Below are 14,772 nucleotides of genomic sequence, written 5' to 3' on the forward strand. Positions count from 1 at the left end.
ATGTGTTGTTTGTCTGCAGCTGGGCTGTTCTGCAGTTGCAGTGCATGTGGGTTCTTGTATCTCCTCGCAAAGCTTATGATTGTGACAACTGGCAGATAAGATGCAGTGAAGGGGTAAATGCTGTGAAAGCTTCTTGGTGTCCACGAAAACAAAGTAAAGCTAATCTTGCTCCTTTTACAAAGAAAAAGAGAATAAACACAGCAGATGTATTTTGCCATCTAGATTTTTTTTGCTTGTCCAAAGCGGCTGCAGGATTTCTGCTTAATTAAGATTGCTTAATTAAGCATTGCTGATCTCCCATTCTCGTTTTTAGAGAAATGGGAAGCATCATCCAGTTGATGCAGTTCCTCTTCCTTTGTAGCTTTGTTATACTTGTTGCTAGATTTTTTTTTTTTTTGTTTCGCCTCTGAGTTGCACCACAGCTGGCAAATGGCTTTTCTATGGAACAGAAATGAGCCTGTTCCCCCTTCCCCTGGGTGCAAAGATTTGGGAGGATAAAAGCATCAAAGTACTGGAGGGGTGGAACACAAATACAACTGTTGTGTAACATTGACTCCTTTCTAAGAGGAAGAAGAGAGGATCTTCTGGAGGGGATCAGAATTAGAGATCTCTAAGGCAGCATGGGTGTCTTGAGGTTTGTTGTGGGTGACTGCCTGTGTGCTGTACTTCAGGCAGAAACCCTTGTAGTCTGTAGTATCAGCTGGTGGGGCTACCGTGTGCTGTCGGTGACGTGAGGTATCATCAGAGATACATATGTAAGTAGAATTTCATTAAAGTATTGAGAACACATCTACTTAGAGCAAACAGTTGGCTTTAGTCACATTCTTGTCGTGGGCATTCCAGAAGCCTTCCATAGCAAAATTGCTTTACTCCTTCAGACCAGAAAGCGCCACTGTGCACGGACGAAAGCATGACCTTTTTGTTCTGCCTCTAATCCTGTCTGAGCCCTCTTCCAGCTGGAGCTTCTGTCATTCCCAGGGGCAAATTCTTCTCAGGCTGCCTGTGATGAGAAACATGTTTTTGTGGAAGCTGGAACAAAGAGCAGGACAAGCCAGACTTTGGCTACCCCACCCCAAATAGTCACCCTGCTAACACCCCCATCATATTACATAGTACTCCGATCCTCTCTGTTGCTTCTCTAGCTTACCAAAACTCTTCTTTGTTTTGTGCAGTCCGAATTTTCCCACATGCATGCTCACATCATGAGGGGCAAATCTAGAAAAGGGTAGCCCCTGTCCTTGCATTCCCTCTTGATTTGAGTTTTGGAAGTACCAAGCATTCAGGCAAGCTCCTTGTTGCATCCAGATGTTACAAAGTGGTGCAGAAAGGCTTCTGAATCCCCACTCTAAACTATTTAATTGAAAATGAGTCAGACAGGGTTTTAATGCAGATTTAGCCCCTGAATAGTGTATCCTACTGCAAGATATCTTTCTCCTGCATACTTTGATTTGCCTGTTTTAAAAAAGATATACTTATTTGCTCTATCATTTTGTGTGCTGTTACACCTTACAGAGAACATTATGCAGGACTGGAAAATAGCATAAATCTTCACATCTGTCATTACTTTCGAGGAAACATTAGGAGAGACTTGGACAGACATCTCTCTTGGCAGAGACTTTAGCCTTAATGGAATTTGACTTCTTTGAGTATTTGAATCTCTCCCTGTTGTGTGGAGAACAGAGTAGCCGTCTATTAGGCAGCAGTACCTATTCATGCAAGTCATTGCCATATAAGATCAGCTGTAGAAGTTGACGATCTATAGGAGTTGATTCCACTGATGTGTACTGGTGTATTAAAAAATAAATAAATGAATCCTGAATTCAAGTTGTATTTTGGAAAGTGGCATAGCTGTGGGCATATCTAGGAAGAAACTAGTTCCCTGGTTGCTGAGTAGGTCTTCGTCCTACTTTTGTCTTTCCTCTGGCACTAATAGAGAAATCTAGTCAGAAATTCATTGCCTTATTTTTCTTCCATTATATTTTGTAGGTAGCGATACTCTGCTACATGATAGCTAAAAAGATGAGCTCTCAAGGTCAAGAATATTAGGCAGGTCCTTTTTAACTTAATTAAGGGTGTTGGTTTGAAGTGGTTGGGAGAATTAAGTCTAAACATCATCACAGTTAGCGTGTATCCTATGCCTATGATGTTGGTTGACGTTACCTAATTAGAGAAGTGTATTAGTATTACTTAATTAGAACTAGATATCTGGCCCCGGAGGGCCAGATTAAATTAGAGGTGGGTGTAAATGACTGCCTTCTCTGGGAAGTTGTTCTGGCAGGTGTATGTGAAGCCAAGAGAAAGAAGAAGAAAAGCTGTGCCCCATGGGTATTTATTTGGTAGCTAGTCATTGCAAAACCCTTAATATGTATCCGGCAAACGCTTCGAATCTAGCATTCCTGGTGCTTGCTGAGATGGCAAAGACCCTCATCAGCTCTCTGCTGGCAGACCTCAGAAGTCCATGCTTTGCCAAGCTCTCCGAAACTCTGCTTTTCCCTTCCAGACAGCCAGGAAGCGTGAAACTGTTTACCTCTCTCTTTAGAGATACTCATAAATGTTCTATCATTCACTTTGCTAAAGCTTTGCATTAATGACTAAATCCCTAGTAAAGTCAAATAAAATTGTAGTCTACTGCAGCTAGTTATAAACACCTGAAGTTACTTTGGAACCAGTGAAACAAGAAAGGACTTGATAAGAAACGAGCTATGTACTTCCTACAATGACTTGTGTTATTTCATGTTGATCTAATAGATCCTTTCTTGCATAACCAACACACAAAAACTCTGTTTCCATTTCACCTCTTTTAGCTAAATATCTTCCTTGGCTATTTTTTGCCTTCCCTCTCTTCACTGACTGGTTAACAAAGAGTAGGCGATATAAAACTTCTTGCAGCCTTTGTAGCAGGGCTGGTAAGAATTGTCTTGTAACAATTATAACTGCTTTTCCTTTCAAAGCTTGTGAATGCCCTTCTTTGCTTTGCAAGTGTTTGTATCAAGATGGGGAACATGGCCAGTTGTAATGCCTCTGAGCATGTGGTGCACTCTTGTTGAAAAGGTGAGGTGGGGGGCTAGCCTGGTCTGCAAGTCACTACAACTGAGCAGCTCATTGCTGGCAGTGTTTTCTCAAATCTATTCATTCCTGGCATTGGAATAATTTTTAGTGGCATGATGGCAATGTTGTTTTTTGGATTGGTGGGGGGTACAGGACATGACACAGAGCATTTGGTTGTTTTCTGAAGTTTGTTGAATCAAGAATTCAGGGATGCCTGAACACAAATAAACTGTAGAATTGGGGAAAAGAGCCTATAAAGCCAATTTCTTGTGCCAGAGGATTATCTGTTCCCCAAAGTATCTGCACTGTATCAATGCCTTCCACTTCTAATCCCGGAAGCAAGCCCTCAACGTTTCAAAAGGAAAAACAGGCTTAATTTAGGGGGGTAAAATCTGAGAGATAGAGGTTTAATTTTAAACGGAGTTGGGGAGACTGAAAAAGAAGTTTGGCTACTTGTCCAGACATTGCATACAAACTGCTTTATTGCAAAAATCAAGTTCTTCTAATAAGTTTTGGGATGCTTTTTTGAAATAGAAGATGTGTGTGTTGTCTGACAGATAGGCTTGGGACCTCTTGAAGAGATTTTAATATAAAAAAAAAAAAAAAAAAAACGTTTAGGGAAGATGTGTAAGTGTTCAGTCTCTTGAAGATTCAATATATTTTGAGTGACAGAATGCTGTTAGAGACCCTCAGAGATAATGGATGACTGGAAAGCACTCAGGATTGTACAAAAGAGAATATTTCTAGTAAACATTAGACATCATGCCTGCATTTCGTCAAGGAGAAAATCCATCATTTGAGTGTTTTTCCTGCTGAAGCTGGTAAAATTGTTTTTTGTTCCCAGTTCATGTCTGGTTTCTGTTTAAACAGCCTTTAAAATATACAAGCAATAGGAGTGTGTTTCTCTTAAATAACGTTCTTATTTTTGTGATTCTAGCTTAGAAGTGAATGCTGAAAACTTATGTTTTTATTTGATGTCTTAATAGTCAAACAATAGGGTCATATAACCTTTCACTGCTATTAAAGTAGCTCAAGACTTTTGTCCCAAGATTTTTATATCAGTAAAGCCTTTGACACGATCTCCCACAGCATCCTCGCAGCTAAACTGAAGAAGTGTGGTCTGGACGATTGGGTAGTGAGGTGGGCTGTGAACTGGCTGAAGGGAAGAAGCCGGAGGAGCTTAAGCCTCTCCTGAAAGTTGACATATGTAACATATGACCTATCAGGCCTGTACCTAAAGACTTCTAAGAAAGGGAATTGTCATCTTCTTTTACGTCCTGCTGCTGAGCTATCATGTTGGTGGGTAGTGTGTGGTGTCGGTAGTTGTTTTTTTCTTTTTTTTTCTTTTAGCTTCTAAACAAAAATGAACTGATTAATTTGTTCTTCCCTTATTGAAGAACTGATCTTCGCCTGAGTATTAAACTTTGTATTATCCAGAATTAGGAACAACTGCAAGGACACCACCCAGTAAACAAACACTTCAGTTACTCTCTGCTGGATTAGCCAGCACCATTGTTTCTACAATGCTTCCACCTTGTCCTTTAATCCAAAAAGACTGTAGGAACTTTTTCCAGGTACAAGAAGAACTATATCCCCCTGACTTCCAGCAGCAGCACTGTGGCTAAACTCCCCTGGAAACTCTGCCTGGCTGGAGTATTAGTCCTTTGGGGCTTTTTTTTATGTGCAGGGATGCTTTTCTGTAGTGTCCAGTCCCTAGCACAATATCTAGAAAACAGCTTTGTAATGGTTTTAAAATGTTGTAGAATTTAGCGTGATTTTGCCTGAGCACAGGCCTCATCGTATCTGCAGGGAGAGGGGCAATGCTGTAACAGTGGGGAGAAGAAAGGGAGGGAGGGAAGAACAGAATGGCATGATTTCTGAACATATTTTGAATGCATTAGCAGAGCTCCACGTGGAAATGCTTTTCCAAGAGAAGTACAGTCCGCTGGCCCACTATCAGTAATTGTATGCAGAGAGTTGTGGGTCTGCTAAAAAACACATTTATCAGCTGCTGCAGCAGTGATTTTTGGGGACCTGTCAATATGTGTCCAATGATCAGAGCACACTGCATCCCGCAGATGAGAAAAAGCAGAAATCCAAGCTCTGTTAAAGCAAACAGAAAAGCCACAAAACCACAAGGTCAGAACTTAATTAATCCACAAACCATTGCATATTCTTTTGTGTATAAGACTGAAAAGCAAAAAGATGCTGTGCTTACCAAGGTTTTATTGCTGTGAAGAAAGTCTGTGAATATTCAGCCATGTCGATGGAAGCCAATTTGCATGAATCTTGCTTTGGAGGGATTTTTGTGTTCTCCGTGACAGTTGACATTCTGTGTGCAGGTCTGTTTTTGCCAAAGCAGTCCATGTTTTCTATTCCCTCTATTTTGTGTAAGCACTCTCTTAATGTGCTATAACAGTACACTAAATATCTGACAGCTTTCCCAGGCAGTGGTTTATAACAGTCTATAAAATTACTTATCTTTACTCACCGTGTGGGTTAGATCACTTATTACAAGAGTAATTTATGGTTAATAATCACAACACAGTGTTTTATCTCCTGCTGTGTATTCTTTTAAAGCCAAATCTTTCTCCTTCCTCTTCTCTTCTTTCCCATCCCTTTCCTTAAACTTAACAAGACAAAGCTTTGAGTATGAAACATTTCATTCTACTTTGGACAGCCAAGTACAAAACAAAAAAAAGAGTAATTGAGTGCACCAGGGAGCATTAGCAAAAGTGCAGTACTAATTGTTGTAAAATAAAAGATAACGGCCAATTTGTCAGGATGCGTTGACAGGAAAGATAAGTTGGAAGTAATTAACCGTCTGACATACTGGAAGTGATGTTCCTGCCAATGGCTCTCTAAATTATCAGAATATGAAATGTGACAGCCATTTATCACTTTTACGAGGCTCTGCTGTCTAGCTTTCCCCTGGGAAGCAAGGAGTAGCATGTTCTTTGACTGTTGTGCTTTAAAAAAGGCAGGGATGTACTCCAAGTGCTTCCCATTTTTGGGTGCCTATCTTCTAGAAATGAGACTGTGTTATGGTCTTAGCCTGACTAAGCCTGATTTGAAAAAGGAAATTTTATTTGACCTTTCCAGATACCCATAGCGTGTCAACACGTCCGGCCCTTTGGTTGTTGGGAAAGGAGACTGCAGGGACAGCAGAAAAGTAGCACTTGAAAACTTTCTTTTAATGTTGGACTATAATGTGTTTTGTAGCACGCTCAGCTGTTGGGACATCACTTTGAACAGTTTGCACTTGTTCTCTGATGCCAAAAGGGAAAGAGGAGAGCAATGAGCCAGAGACTGTTCATAAATAAGCTTTATAAAATAGCAGGAGCTCGATTAAAAAGTTATTTTCTTCTTTAAAGAGGCATCGAACTAAAGCACTAATAACCAAGCACTGATGTGGAGACAGAGCTGCTTCTGACTGTAGGGACAGAAGGGCAATGTGTGTAACTCCATAGGACAGTATGATCATTGGTGAGAGCTGGCGTGATGGTTGCTGTTTCTGGCATGATCTTGAAAATTAGAAAAAGAAGAATACCAGTATGGGTGTGTACCAGTGCAGAGGTATTATGTGAAAGAACGTTGGATTGAATCTTTTCATTTTCTTGGGGACATTTTTCAGCTGCTCTAGTGATGTAGCTTTTTTCCTGGAGCATTAAAATCTTGACTGATTTGTAAAGAAGTTGGTGGTCAGTTTAAGAGAAGGGGAGGGATCTGTGCTGTAAGGTCTTTAGTAAATGCAGCTGGTATTTGATTGCAGGAAGGTCTTGTAGGCACAGAGGTGGATAAGATTAAGAAAAAGTCTCAGGAGGAAGTTCCAGCTTAAGAACATGAGATTCTGAGGAAATTAAAATGAAGAAATAGAATATGAGAAGCAGGTGCAGAAGATTTGCTCAAGTCCCTTTCTGCTCACTGTGTTAAACCCTGTTTGAATCCTTAAGTTTAGTGGTGGAAAGAGGAAAAGTGATAGCCAGGGAATTAAAACAAGGAAAAGGGCAGAAGAATCCTTTCCATCATAGTGGCTGGTGATTCTTTAAAGATGGAAGTCTTTCTTTGTGGGTATGCTCTCATGCACACTGATTTGGCAACATCTGCACGTTGAATACCAACAGATATATGCCCTTCTGTGAAATCAGTTGTGCACAACTATGAGTTTCTGGGCTGTATGCTTGCCTCTTTGTGAAGTGGATCATCATCCTACACATATACTTCCAAAAGGAATTATGAGTACTAGAGGAATGACTTCGTATCAAAGTTCTTTTTTTTGCAGAGAATCCAAATGGAAATCTTTTGAATCAGTAGTCAGGAAATGCTCTGTGATCCGGTTTTATTTCCAGCATGTAGTGTGTTTGGTATAGACTTTCTTGACAGTGCACCCAAGAAGCTAGTTGTAATGGTAAAGAAAAGCTAAGAAAGATTTCCATTCAGGTATGTTTTCTGGTGCTAGGCGTGTACTCTGAATTCTTGTTCATGTCAGAAATCCCAGAAGTCTCACGTTCAGCCTGATGTTCTCCTGCATGACTTCTTGTCTTACACTCCTCTGATAAATTTTGCCTCACAAACTAATGGGAATTGTTCTCCTTCCCGTGCAGACTATTTAGAATTGATAATCATACACAGTCACTGTTTTGTGTAACGAGTCCTGAAAATATATGTAAGGAATATATGTGCACCTATTGTTCTGCAAATAGTCAGGCTGTCTCTAACGTGGTAAATGATTTATTTACTTAAAAGTTTGAAAGATAAAGTAGCGTTTCATCGGTATTTCTAACTGACACAGAGTATTATCAAGGAGAAGCTCATACCAGCGCCTGAGCGCTGCCAGCTGTGTTAAATGATCTTTCTCTTTCCACCTCTGCAGCATTAACAATAAACTGCAACAGCCAGAAGCAGCTGCTGGGGTACTGGAATACGCCATGAAGCACTTTGGGGAGCTGGTGAGTCCTGCTGGATAATTCTGTTCATCATACCTAATGTTTTCTTTGGGGCTTTTTTGAGGGGGAGAGGGGGCCGGACACATTCTGTGGTTTTTGTTTTTAAATTAATCACGTTGAGGTTATAGCCCATCTTGTAATATTGCATCATTCAGAGTGTAGGTCCCTTGCTGCCTATCGGGAGGTGCGCGGTGCACTTAGCAAGCACTATATAAAGGGAAGGTAGCTGGGGAAGTCTGCACCCAGAGCTAGGCCCTGCAGTTCAGCAGATGTGCAGCTGGAGGAAAATAAGACCCAGATCATCAAATGCTGTGCTTAAAATTAGTTTAATAATAGCTTATTGCTTGTGCAAGAACCTGATCTGGGGAAGAATTTCACAGCTATAGCTGACAATGCAGGTGTGGGAAACCAGCAACTTGACCAAATAAGTCATTTTATGTGAAGTCTGTTTTTCCTACGCCTTGGGAAAGAAAGGAGTAAGTTCCTGTTCTAAGCTTTAAATGCTTGAGAGATTTTGAGAAACTGCATCAACACCTTCCAGGTAGGAATTTAACTTTAAATTATGCCTCTTTTCTCCCTCATCTAGGAGGTATGTGAACCTATCAGAGGGTTCACAGATGGTATTTTTCAGAGTAGTATGTTGGCTAGTCCCTTACAGCTTTGACTGTTCACAGAAAGAAAACAACACCCTTCTGCATCTGTGTCTTTCTCTTTGTGACTTACCTTTTTTCCTTTCTTTTCTCATTAATAATAATTTCATTTGCATTCAGGGTTTCAAGTATCCATATTCTCCTGACAATTCTACTCTGTTAAAAACATTATTTTGCACTAATAATTCTTGCAGTTTCTTAAGGCATTTGGGAAGAGAAGGCAGCGCTGGGAGCATGGCAGACTAGCTTTTTTCATTAGGAACCACTAGCAAGTGAGAACAGGTATAAGCACAGAATGGTGGAACTCAGTCAGACTGAATTCCTCTGGTGTTAGGGTAATGTGAAGTTTCAACCTAGACTGGAAAAAGAGATGCGTTCTGGTAGAAGAATGGACTTCAGACCATCTTTACAGCTTCTTGTGATTCCTGGGGTGGATTGAGCAGAGCAGATTGTTACCTAATTCTGACCTCACTTTTAGCAGTAATGTAGTTCAAAATGCAGAGTTTCTCAGAATAAGCAATGAAAAGAAATTAAGAGGGTCTGCAAGCTCTACTTTCAGGAACTTAAAATATTATGACTGAGCTGAGAAGTTAAAGGGCTGGTATATAAACATCCCAAGTAGAAGACCTGGCATGCAGAGTGTGGTTTATATTGATTTTGCCCGCAGGGCTGGGAAAAGAATCCACACTGCAGCATGTGTTAAGACATGAGCTGCCAAGGGCTGAGCAGAAAAAATATTGGCAGAGATCAGGATGGAAAAAATATCAAAAAATCAAGTTGTTTTATTTCTTGAAAATTAGAAACAAAATCTAGAAACAAGAGAAAGGTTTGTGCAGCTGATAAGGATTACCACTTGTTTTTTTTAAGTCTATGTTATTAACTATAGCCTTCACTTGTAAGGGTTATCGTTAGACCCCAACATCCTGCCTGCCTGCCTGCAGTCTTGGAAAATGGACTAGCAGTAGCCAGATGCACTGTGTGGTTTGTGTGTTTTCTTTTCCCCAGTTCATCACTCCGTTCCTCAACACAGGACTGTTCTTCTTACTTGAATACGAGCATGTGCAACAATAGCAAATGGAATATTTTATAAATTTACCATTTTTCCTATTTCCCGCTTTAACCCCCTTAGTCCTCTGCTCCAAAAAGAAAAGCCTCTGGCACAGCCCAGCTACTAAGCTAGTATTTCAGTGTCAGGGAAAAGTGGTGGATGATGTTGGATTCATCTCTCTGGTAAACCTTTCTGTGCAGGCTGGGCGATACTTGGAATCTGTGTTTTCTCTGTATCAGAGAAGTCCATGGGGATATTTAGAATGAACGAAGGGCTAAATGATCACCACAGAGACAGGATTTTCCAGGAAAAGTAGCAGTAGTTAATACAGAATGGTGAATGCAAATGCTGCTATTTATTCTGATTTTTTTTCTTCTCTGTCCCCCAGGAAATTCAAGCCACCTGGTATGAAAAGCTTCATGAATGGGAAGATGCTCTGGTGGCCTACGACAAGAAGATGGACACAAACAAAGATGATCCTGAGCTGATGCTAGGACGGATGCGTTGCTTGGAAGCACTTGGAGAATGGTAAGGGGGAATGCCTGGAGATTGAGAAGAGGATAGTTATACTGGGTAGTCTATCCTTTATTAAGATCATCTGCAGCCTCTCCTCTTGCTGTTTTATATTTCCTTCTAGTTTCAGAAATTCAAGTTACTGTACTTCTTAAAAATCTTGCCTAACTCTTCTGTGGTTACCATCACTTGGGTGATTTTTTTGGCCTGAATTCCTTCTTAATACTGCTTACCTAATAGTTCGAGCATTTCCAGCAATTTCTTGCCCTTTTCATGGTAGTCAGAAATGGAAGTACTATCTCTTAGTGTTTGGGGATGGACTGTCTGATAAGCTAAGGTCTCTCTTAAAGGGAATGTGCAGCCTGATCATCAGATCAACTCCATTTTTAAGAGAAAGAAGTTATTAAATAGAAAAGACCTCTCAGGAAATGTTAACTGGGCAGCATTTGTCAAAAACAACCATAAAAGGAGCTTGTCATGGCCCTACTTTGTAAACTCTATTATTAAAATAGAAGAGATTTCTGCATTTACTTGTGGTCAGACCTTATGCCTATCCAGAACACAGTCTTCTGCACAACTGCTATTGAAGTTCTGCTTCCCAGTAATCACTGGGGGTAAGATTATGCTGAACAAACTGCTCCCACTTTAAAACCCTCTTACCACCTCTTTTGCAGACGACTGCATTTTTTTTTTTTATTATTGCTCTTCTCTTTTAGTGCCAATTAAGCATTCCCTCTGTGTGGATATTTGGGTTTTCAAACCCTGTGTAAATGTGTGTTGTCAACATGTAACTGATTAGAGTAAGTTTTCATGAGAAGATGACCTGGTAGTGACTTACAGCCTACTAGTTAAGTAGGGGCTTCTGTTTTTCTCCCCGCTACCCTCAATTCAAAGAAGCTAATTGGAAAAGACACATCCTGTGCACTGCAGTGTGCAGTTCTACCCAGGGGCATAACTGATTTGGTTCAGGAGCCGCCTTTTGTACTGAACTCTTCGTGTCACTAGAGCTCTCTGCTGATGGGTCCTGACGTGAACCCATGGGATGGCACACAGTAAGGAGATTCCTCTTCACTAAAGTCACTTCACTGTTAGAGAAATGGAGCTGTTTGAGAAACCTAATTCTGACACCATTTTTCTACTGTTTTTGTTTCTAGATGACGGTGAGGCATATTGGGTGTGTGTTTTTTTCAGTAGGAAAAAAATTATTTTACTGGGCAGTTTTACAGTCACCTTTTTCTAGGAAGTAGGCAGTTTCTAGCAGGGATTCTTTCCTCCTGCAGAACAAATATTTGCGTGATGTACCCTTTCTGAGCCTTCTCCTTCCTCACAAGTTAGTCACAAATATATTACAAAGTACTTCTGTTCTTCTGTGGAAACTAGACATTAACTTAAACATGTTCTTGGAGACAATCTTACAAAGATCTGTGAGTTTGTCATTATGGATCTGTGTTGCATCTGTATGCAGATAGTATTTTTGTGTATGTTTTCCTTCACAATGCAGAAGTGCCATTGCAAAGTGCTGTCTGCTACCTTACAACTGACTACAGAGACATCATCCCAAGACTGAGGATTCTGTGGTTTGGTTTCTGATACTCTTCAGAAGTGTTCAACATGATTACTTTGTTCTGTTAGAGTCTGCTTGGCATAGTACGAGATTTAATAGATACTGCAGAGCACCATTATTTCAGTACTCTGTGCAGTGACGTTTTGAAAATAAAGACAAAATTTTCTTAGCCATTTGTCTTCTCATGTAGTTATGTCTGCAAGATCCACATGACTTTATTAGCATCTTAATTTACTGCTTTTGCTAGGTTTGGCGTGGTTTTTTTTGTTTGTTTGTTTGTTTTTCTCCTGGGCTGTTAAGCTGTCAGGATGACTATCTTGCCTGTGGCAGCCCATTGGGTCTGTTTGACTAACTGATCTCCCTTTTGGGGAGGGGAGAGGATGACCATAAAGAAGGCAAGTTGGCAGCTATTTCACTGCTACAAAGAGTATCCAGCCTGAGAAATTCTGGAACTGCATCACCCACAGTAATTGGTTTGATTAACAGAGCATTCACAGTTGGTTTAAAAGACACAATATAAAAAAATCCTGATCTTTCCTCTCTGCTGGAGATGAAAGATTCAGAGTCCCCTCTGAGATGTTGCCATGACAAGTCCTTATACTATGTTGCAGCAACACTGATTCTTTAATTTCAGTTTTCAAACTCAGTGAGTTTATCTAAAGTGTTTGATATTGTGAGCCATTCACAAGCTACTCAGATCATATATTCCTTGTAATGATTCTTGAAAAAAAAAAAAATCCCTTGTTTGGTGACTTTTGTGTTGTTTTTTGTTTTTTTTCCCTCTTGGAATATTTTTTCCACTGGATTTATGGGCTGGATTTGACAGATCAGTTCATAAAATAGGCATTACTAACTGCTGAGGAGCAAATGCAAACTATTGTCTGGATTTGTTTTCTAAGCCTAGTGAGTTCTTAAATTATTTCTGGATGGTAGGGTGTTTATTATCAGACTAGTGTGTCTCAGTTGGCCAAGAGAAAAGGCAAATCCTGTTCTCCACTCTGCATAAAAAGAATTGGGGCTGGTTGTCTTCCAGTATGTGGAAACTGATTGTTTAACAAGACATAATTCTTAGAAGAGGCTTTTCACTGATTAGAAATTGTGGATTCTTCTTAGGGGCCAGCTCCACCAGCAATGCTGTGAAAAGTGGACACAGGTTAATGATGAAACTCAAGCTAAGATGGCGAGGATGGCTGCTGCTGCTGCTTGGGGTCTAGGTGATGTATCCTTCCAGCTGTGTGTGTGTGATAGTATATGACAGCCAACAGTGTAGAAGCACAAATAGTTTTAACATTTGGAACTACAAATTTTAAGAAACAGATGAATCAACACAATTACTTACATTGGGATATGAAGTAGGTGTCATTCAACACTGAAGCCCTTTGGAAAACCTGCACTCACATAAGGTCTTCCTGTACAGTGCCATGTAACAGAGACTGCCTCATGGGTCTGAGTAGATAATCAGTTGCTTAACTGGTCCTTTTTGCTTAGTTTTATACTGAACGTAGCTCAGGCCTGAAGTGAGGCTAATAGAATTCTATGATTTCTGGCAGACACTTATTTACAAATTAGAACTGTCTATTGAGCATTTTGATGTGTTGTGTTGGCTGAGTGGACAATCATAAGTGCAATATATCTATAAATGGTCCACATATCAGTGATGCTGATAGCTAGGTATTTACTAGATAAGCTTGTAAACCTCTTGCTGTCTGCCATCCGTTGCTGAGAAAAGTTAGTCTTCTGCTTTGTAGGACACTAACCCATTCTGGAAATGTCAGCATTTCAACTTTTTAATCACAATGAATGCAAGAAACTTCTTGATGAGAATAACAACCTGCCTAGAAGAAAAATTATCTGGTTGTGCTTGTATATAACTGTGCGCATGTGTATGTATACAGAGAGAGAGAAATCAAAACATGCTTTGTTCAAAACTTTGGACAAGCTGCATACCAAGACATAGTGATAAGTGTCCCATAAACAGGCTTGCATTACATTAATGCAGAGCCCATTAAACAATCACCTTGACTACGCAGATCAAAAGTGGTTTGCTGGAAGTGGTGGATGGTTCCTCTAGGCCAATGTTTGGCAGTGGCAAAGGGACTCAGAGAATGTTAAAACCCCTGTGATTAGGATACCTAATCATGCAATGTTAACTGAGAGCCTTCTGACATCTGTCTTGAAGTAGAAATTGATTAATTGTAAAGATTAAAGAGAATTGATTCAAACAGGTATCAATCTCCTATCCAAGTACTGTATGTAGAGGGAACCAATAGAAGTACTTAACTACCATACTGAATTCAAGCCTAGTCGCTGATGTCTAAGCACTGTAGCATAATTCTGCTCTTATCTCACAGAGAGAGCTGCTGTGTTGCTGAGGATATCTGTGTCTCTGCAGGTCAGTGGGATAGCATGGAAGAATATACCTGCATGATCCCAAGGGACACCCACGATGGTGCCTTCTACAGGGCTGTGCTGGCTCTTCATCAGGACCTTTTCTCACTGGCTCAGCAGGTAACTATCTTCCTTGTAGGCTTCCCAAAACCTAGTTTAGGATGAACTACATTTAGATTATGTGGCTGCGTGAAAAGACATGCTGTTCTAAAGCAGTTGGCTGTAACATATGAATTGCCCAATAATCTTTTCTTCTACTGATGTATTAGACCTTGGCAATGGAACTAGTTTTGTATTTCTAGAAACACAGTGGTGAATATCTGTGGAAATAGAAGAGGTCCAGAGCTGTAGAGCACAGAGTCTTAGTCATTCTCAGGCTTATTTACTTTTGTCTGTTTTTTAGCCAGACAGTGAAAAAGGATTATCTTAGCAGTGATTCCATTCTGCGAGATCCTGCTTTATAGAAGGCATTACTGAAGTAAGACATGCATAAGATTCTCTACGAGTATTCTGTGCACTTGTGTCTGTTGCAGTTTTTTTAGTGAAGTGCTCATATACATCATGTACCTGAACTTCTGCTCTGATTTTTCTGGTAGCAGTGATAAATCTTAAATC

At 40.2% G+C, this 14,772-nt stretch overlaps 1 protein-coding gene across 3 annotated transcripts in view; it reads left to right on the forward strand.

Annotated features, from left to right (window-relative positions):
- The window catches only part of MTOR (mechanistic target of rapamycin kinase), a 64,995-nt gene that overhangs the window by 27,392 nt on the left and 22,831 nt on the right, over positions 1-14,772 (forward strand). For all 3 annotated transcript variants that reach the window (XM_032201317.1, XM_032201318.1, XM_032201316.1), the window contains exons 29-32: positions 7,922-7,997; positions 10,081-10,220; positions 12,883-12,983; positions 14,162-14,277. In XM_032201317.1, the coding sequence (XP_032057208.1) occupies positions 7,922-7,997; positions 10,081-10,220; positions 12,883-12,983; positions 14,162-14,277 (433 nt within the window). The remainder of the gene's footprint in view (positions 1-7,921; positions 7,998-10,080; positions 10,221-12,882; positions 12,984-14,161; positions 14,278-14,772) is intronic.

This window comes from Aythya fuligula, chromosome 21 (assembly GCF_009819795.1).
Source record: "Aythya fuligula isolate bAytFul2 chromosome 21, bAytFul2.pri, whole genome shotgun sequence".
Lineage (NCBI taxonomy): Eukaryota > Metazoa > Chordata > Aves > Anseriformes > Anatidae > Aythya > Aythya fuligula.